At 48.4% G+C, this 7,000-nt stretch overlaps 1 protein-coding gene across 1 annotated transcript; it reads right to left on the bottom strand.

The window, feature by feature from the left end:
* Nucleotides 1–1,594: 1,594 nt before the first annotated feature.
* Nucleotides 1,595–2,554, bottom strand: LOC134154511 (olfactory receptor 14A16-like). Its single transcript, XM_062601185.1, has one exon. The coding sequence runs from the start codon at nt 2,552–2,554 to the stop codon at nt 1,595–1,597; it is 960 nt and encodes a 319-aa protein (XP_062457169.1).
* Nucleotides 2,555–7,000: the final 4,446 nt, after the last annotated feature.

Below are 7,000 nucleotides of genomic sequence, written 5' to 3'. Positions count from 1 at the left end.
GAGGAAGACTGGGAAATATAGAAAGTGCATACGCCCAGACCATCTGATGCAAAGCTGACTTTAGAAATGATCAGTTTAATCAGGACATGTGGGAATATGTGAGACATCCATATCCCTAATAGACCTACATCCACAGCTGAATAGACAGAGCAGTGAAAACACAAGGTCAAGGACAGATCGACGGTTCTTCTTCAGAGATTAATCCTCTTCCACTATTTCCTCATAGGAAAATACTGACATTAAAATTAGCCTGTCATTTGAGCTAATGGAAGTGTGGTCATATTTTTGAAATGTTGAAAACAGTTCTTGACCTTTCCAGGCAGAGCTCTGCTATCCAACCACAACCACTGAGTGGTACTTGGAGAAGCTCTGGTGTCTCCAAGGGACCTGCCTGGGCCTGGTAGCTCTCAGAGGGAATCTTTGGAGACTGGAGCTCCTCAGATCTGCAGATTGAGGCAGGGCAGAGGGGACCAGGGCACCTGCAATGGCACCAGCTGTCCATGACCCTGTGACTATATCCCACTTCAATTCTGAACATCTCTTCCCTTAAAAATAAATAAATAAATAAATAAAATTAAATAAAGCCTTTAAATCCCCCAGAAAGTATACTCTCTCTCTCTCTCTTAAAAAAAAAAAAAAAAAAAAAAAAAAAAAAAAAAGAATCACAGAAAAAGTAAAAGCTGGACTGTAAAATAAAACATTTCTTCATTTTAAACCTTCTTCTTAATTTCTTTCATTTTCTCAACATCTCTGTTATAATCAGGCCTACAATACTAAACAAGGTATTTTTGTGTCTCACACAGAGTCCGCTGCTCAGAAGACCACCCAGTGCCCATGGCTGTCCATGCCACCCTCAGTCTTTGTGCAGAGCATGTTGCTTTCTGAAGTGTCAGGCTCTCTTGACTGGTGAAGAAAGCAGGATGACCAGCTTAAAGAAAATGTTCTGCTTTTGGATGGCCAAATTTTCACAAATCTCAACATACTTACATTACCATGACGTTTTAAAGGAGTCGCTAAAACATCTAGCCACACTCCCTTTTCATTCTCTGCATGGTCAATGAAGTGTGACATTGTTTTGGGGGACAACAGGGAGGAGGCTTATCTCACCCCATGCCAGACCTCATCAGTGCAAATGTCTCTGTCTAACCCATTTGTCTGGACTTCCCGTTCTTGTCAATGGAGGTAAAAGTTGTCCCAGCTCAGGTGGTTTGGAATACATTTACAAATGACAAGCCATAGGAGCTGTCTCCAAAATTTCCAGCACCACACGGAAGCACAGGGCATCTCAGGCAGAAACAGCTCTCTATGTGGTCCAATGTAAAACATTTCCTATCATTACTTTCAATGGAGAAAATTTGTTCTGAGGAGCTACTTTATTTAAATCAACGTTTCAGCTCTCTTCTTCTGCCTCTCTGTCCTTTCTTCTTCTGCCTCTTTTACATAGCCATCAGGCGAGACAGAGCAGTCTCAGTAAAAGTGGAATGAATCCAACCATTTATGCCACAATTTGATTACAAGTACTACTACCAATAGAAAAAAAAAAAAAAAAAAGTGAGTAAACAATGCTTGGTCACGATATGGGATACAGTGAGAATCATTTGCGGAGGGCAAAGGCAATCTTATCACTGTTGAAAAATGTCCATGAAATAATTTTCCTCAGGGCATCCTGGAGCTCCTTGTTCCTCATGCTGTAGATGAGCGGGTTCACTGTTGGAGGCACCAATGAATACAGAACAGCCAACACCAGATCCTGAGTTGGGGAGGAGAAGGAGGGGGGCTTCAGGTAGGCAAAGAATGAAGTACTGACAAACAGGGAGACAACAGCCAGGTGAGGGAGGCACATGGAAAAGGCTTTGTGCCGGCCCTGCTCAGAGGGGATCCTCAGCACAGCCCTGAAGATCTGCACGTAGGACAGCACAATGAAAATGAAACACCCAAAGATTAAACAGCGACTAACCACAATAAGCCCAGCTTCCCTGAGGTAGGAGTCTGCGCAGGAGAGCTTGAGTATCTGGGGGATTTCGCAGAAGAACTGGTCCACTGTGTTGCCTTGGCAGAGTGGTATGGAAAAAGTGTTTCCAGTGTGCAGCACAGAATTGAGAAAACTACTGGCCCAGGAAGCTGCTGCCATTCTGACACAAGCTTTGCTGTCCATGAGGATCCCATAGTGCAGGGGTTTGCAGACGGCAACAAAACGGTCATAGGCCATAACAGTGAGGAGAGAATACTCTGCTGAAAACAAGACGACAACCAGGAAGACCTGAGCAGCACATCCTGAGTAGGAAATGGCCCTGATGTTCCAGAGGGAATTGGCCATGGATTTGGGAACAGTGCTAGAGATGGTGCTGAGGTCAAGGACAGACAGGTTGAGGAGGAAGAAGTACATGGGGGTGTGGAGATGGTGGTCACAGGCTACAGCTGTGATGATGAGGCCATTGCCCAGGAGAGCAGCCATGTAGATGCCCAGGAAGAGGGAGAAGTGCAAAAGCTGCAGCTCCCATCTGTCTGTCAATGCCAGGAGGTAGAACTCATTGAAGGAGCTGCTGTTGTGCATTTTGCTCTCTCCAGGCATGGGGGACTGTCCAAAGAAGAAAAGACATTGATAAGTTAGGAGAGAATTTTCAAGCAAAAAAGGCCCCAAATGTTCTAGTTCTCATAAACCCCTCCCTCACTGCTTCTCTCTTTACTGGGAGGATCTTTGTGCAGCTTCTTTGCTTGAGCTTTGTTTTGCACTGACTGAGTGTGTTTTGAAGAGCAGTGACTTCTGCCAGTGGGTTGCAGAGGGATCTGTCCTGCTGTACATTAGTGGGAACAGGGGAGTGGAGGTGACTAGCCCTGACATTCACATTTTCTGTCAAATGAAATGCACTCACCTTGTCGAAGAGCATCTCAGCATCTTCAGTTCCTACTCTAAAGAATGAGGTTTGAGGTTTTAGGGATTTTTAAATAGTGTTTAGTTTCTTGGAGATGTCCTTGTCACAGCCGTGCAGTGTTCCTTAAAGGCAGAAATCCTCAGCATTTCTACTGCAAGTTCTGAGAGGATCAAATTCATTTTACCTACCGCAGAGTGGGGACATTTTGTCTATCTATAAGCCCTGTTCCCAGCTGTGCTGTGCTCACACCTATTTGAGCTGAAGGATGATGTTACCCTAAAAAGAAACCAGCCCCTGCTGAGTGCAGAGGAATCTAGTTTCAAAGAGCAGGTCTCCAAACTTCTCATCCTTTCTGCAGGCACCTGAGGGAGCTCTGCACACTCCCCTTCTAGCCAAGGACACACAGGGCTCTTTTCAGGTGCCTCTGTACAGCCTCCCACCACCGTCTCCAGACTCTCAGCATCTCTGCACCTTCCTCGCTTGTCTCTCAGGTATCACAGAGGTGCTATGAGACAGCTCTGGCTTTTGGGGAGGAACTTGAGCCTAGCAGGACATCACAGGGAAGCAGTCAAAGGACTAGTAGGGCTGTAGATGGGCTCTCCTTAAGGGAGAATCAGATCATTTCCCTGCCTCACGAACTGCATTGTCTGGAGCATCACAGGTTAGAAGACAGCTGGGAAAACCTCATTCCCATGCAGACCCTTCTGTTCTCCAACTCACAGTGTCAAGATCTGAACTGTAGCTGACATCCCCCCAGTCCTGTCAAGTCTGAGAGAATAGGACCATCATGGAGAGGAGGGGAAACAAACACCATGATCCTGATGCCAAGGCAGGCAAGTACAGAGAGTGAGGCAGGGGGAGAGGGACAGAGAGACAGAGAATGACACTTGGGGAAACTTTCATCTTACCCAGGTGGGCATGCCACATCACAGACAGTGACATTGCAGGGAAGTCACTCTCAGCCCCTTTGTTCGGCAGCACAAAACAGACTCGTGGCAGGAGAGAGGCCCTTCTCCTCTGCCGGAGGTCCGGCTGCAGAGGAGACAGCTCATGGCCTGGACTCCGTGGCTGTCAGGGCAGAGACTCTGCTGAGTGGGAGAGGAGACACAGGCACCTTGCCCTGAGGAAGGTGTCTGATTTGGAGAGCCTGACCATGACTTGCCCAAATCCATCCTCCCACGATAATTCTGTTTGCAGTTTCTTCTCATTCCCTGCCCATCTCTGCTGCCTGGAGTTGTCTCTGCTGGCAGCTTTCTCTGTCCTAATATCTTTTCCCTCTTGGTGCTCACAGACCCTCTCCCACCCTCTGTGTGTGCAGTTCTGCCCTACAGAAACTGCCTAGGACAGGGCACTCTCCAGGGACATCTCTGTGCATGTAAGTCCTCAGGAGCAGGTCACATAAACCCCTGTAAGTCCATAAAGGTGCTGCTGGTGCTGCTGGAAATGGAGACGAAGTTGAAGGGATTTGCTGACCTTTCTCACAGACCTCCTACAGATCTCTAAGAGTGAAGGTTAGTGAGTCCCAGTCCATTGACAATCCAGAAAACTTTCCATTTTCTCCCTGCCAAAAGGAGGGAGCTGAAAGCCCTGGAAGGAAACTCCTTCCCTTTCATGGAGCCTTTTTTTCGACCTTCCTCTGTCGTGCTGGGACGCTGCTCTGAATCACAGCCCAGGACAGATTGTGGTGCATGTCCCAACTTCATAGCCCTGCCCTGTCCCTCTGATGATGTGGTAGGGAATCCCTGCTCTAAAGCATTTCTTTCTTCCCAACACTAGAGAAGCCAGGAGAGTAATCCTTAAAAGAAGCTCTCAGTCTTGGGATGGAAGAGGTTTAGAAGACCCCTCCAGGAACCTCAGTAGCACTGCTCCTCAGCCAGACTTACTGTGTCAAGACCTGTTAAAATTTCTCCTGCAAGGAGCTCTCTTCTGGCCTCCTGCTCCACACTGCCTATCACATCTCACTGTCAGCCTTGTCTCCTCTCAGGTCAGCAGTTGCAGGCAGTGCTTGGAGCCCTGCTGCTCTTTGCAGAGGAGCTGTTCCTGCACAGAGCTGTCTCTTAGCAGTGCTGTCTGGTTGCCATGGGCTCCCTCCACCCCAGGAGCCTGGTCCCGCTCAGGAGCAGGGGCCCAGCTGAAGGCATGATTTTCTCTGTCCCCTGTGCTCCCTCCTCCTGGGAATTGTTCACGAAAGTAACCCAAAATAATCACTTTTGGTCCCTCTTTAAGCAATTCAGAGAGATCAGTAACAGTGTTGTCACTTGTTTCATCAGAGGATGGTTATCTAGGAAAGATGGAAATGTCTTACCTGGAAATGGCTTACCTTAGCACTGCCTGCAACTGCTGACCTGAGATGACATCAGGGTGGCTGGATCATAGGCTGTCAAGGCCCTGGGACATCTTCAATGGCAACATGTCTTTCCTGGAGATTATTTCAAGAAATCTGTCACAAGTGCAATGGTGCCACTGAGTCAGCTCATGCAGTCAGCCCCTCGCCTGACATTCCTGCACAGCCCAGCTCTGTTTCTTGGCCCCGGGCCCTGCAGGGTTTGTTCTGTTAATGGGAACCTCCTTTCACCATTACATTGTGACTTGCTATCCATGCTAGCGTGTCACTACTTGCAATCAAAGCCTTTGCATACATAAGGTCCTTGATAACGTGTTTCTCTGTGACAAATCTTCCATCAGCACTACAGCTGAGGTGTGGGAGCCAACACATATGCAAATGTGTGCAGCCAGGAACAAGTGCGGATGTACAAGTTGTCACAGTACAGCTACATGGTTGGAATAACAGAGGTATGGTGGGATCAGTCACATGACTGGAGCCCTTCAATGGAAGATACATGTTCTTCAGGAGAGATCATGAGGGAAGATGAGGAGGGGAATGCCCTATGTGTGAAGGCATATGGACCCTTCAAAGGAATAGACCAAGGGAGGCAGCTTCATAGAATCATAGAATCAGTAAGGTTGGAAGGGACCTCTGGAGATCATCTAGTCCAACCTCCCCACTCAGCAGAGTCACCTACAGCATGTTAGACAGGGTTGCATCCAGGCGGGCCTTGAAGATCTCCAGAGAAGGAAACTCCACAAACTCTCTGGACAACCTGTTCCATTGCTCATCACTCTCACAGTGAAGAAATTCCCCCTCACATTCAGGTGGAACTTCCTGTGCTTCAATTTCTGCCCATTGCCTCTTGTCCTGTCACACGGGACAACTGAAAAGAGTTTCTCCCTGTCCCCCTTGACACCCTCCCTTCAGATACTTATACACATCGATAAGATCCCCCCTCAGTCTTCTCTTCCGCAGGCTAAACAAGCCCAGCTCTCACAGCCATTCCTCATAGGGCAGGTGCTCCAGCCCCCTGATCATCTCCGTAGCCGTACACAGGACTCTCTCCAGTAGCTCCATGTCTCTCTTGTACCGGGGAGTCCAGAACTGGACACAGTACTCAAGATGGGGCCTCACCAAGGCTGAGCAGAGGGGCAGAATTACATCCCTCGACCTGCTGGCAATACTCTTCCTAATGCACCTCAGGAGACCACTGGCTTTCTTGGCCACAAGGGCACATTGTGGGCTCATGATCAATTTGTCATCGAACAGCGCTCCCAGGTCCTTCTCTGCAGAGCTGCTCTCCAGCAGGTCCACCCTCAGCCTGTACTGGTGCACACAGTTATTTTTCCCTAGTGCAGGACCCTGCACTTACCCTTGTTGAACCTCAGGAGGTTCCTCTCTGCCCAACTCTCCAGCCTGTCCAGGTCTCTCTGAATGGCAGCACAGCCCTCAGCTGTATAAGCACTTCTCCCAGCTTGATATCATCAGCAAACTTGCTGAGGAGGCACTCCATCTCCTCATCCAGGTCGTTGATGAAGAAGTTGAACAGGATGGGACCCAGTACTGAGCTCTGGGGAACTCCACTAGCTACAGGCCTCCAGCTAGACTCTACACCACTGATGACAACCCTCTGAGCTCTGCCTTTCAGCCAGTTCTCAATCCACCTCACTGTCTGCTTGTCTAACCCACACTTTCTGAGCTTATCTAGGAGGATATTATGGAAGACAGTGTCAAAAGCCTTTCTGAAGTCAAGGTACACAATGTCCACTGCTCTCCCTTCATCTACCCAGCCAGTCAT

Source organism: Rhea pennata, unplaced genomic scaffold (assembly GCF_028389875.1).
Source record: "Rhea pennata isolate bPtePen1 unplaced genomic scaffold, bPtePen1.pri scaffold_32, whole genome shotgun sequence".
Classification (NCBI taxonomy): domain Eukaryota; kingdom Metazoa; phylum Chordata; class Aves; order Rheiformes; family Rheidae; genus Rhea; species Rhea pennata.
Note: the sequence above shows the minus strand (reverse complement) of the source record. Positions and strands in the feature narration are given on the sequence as shown.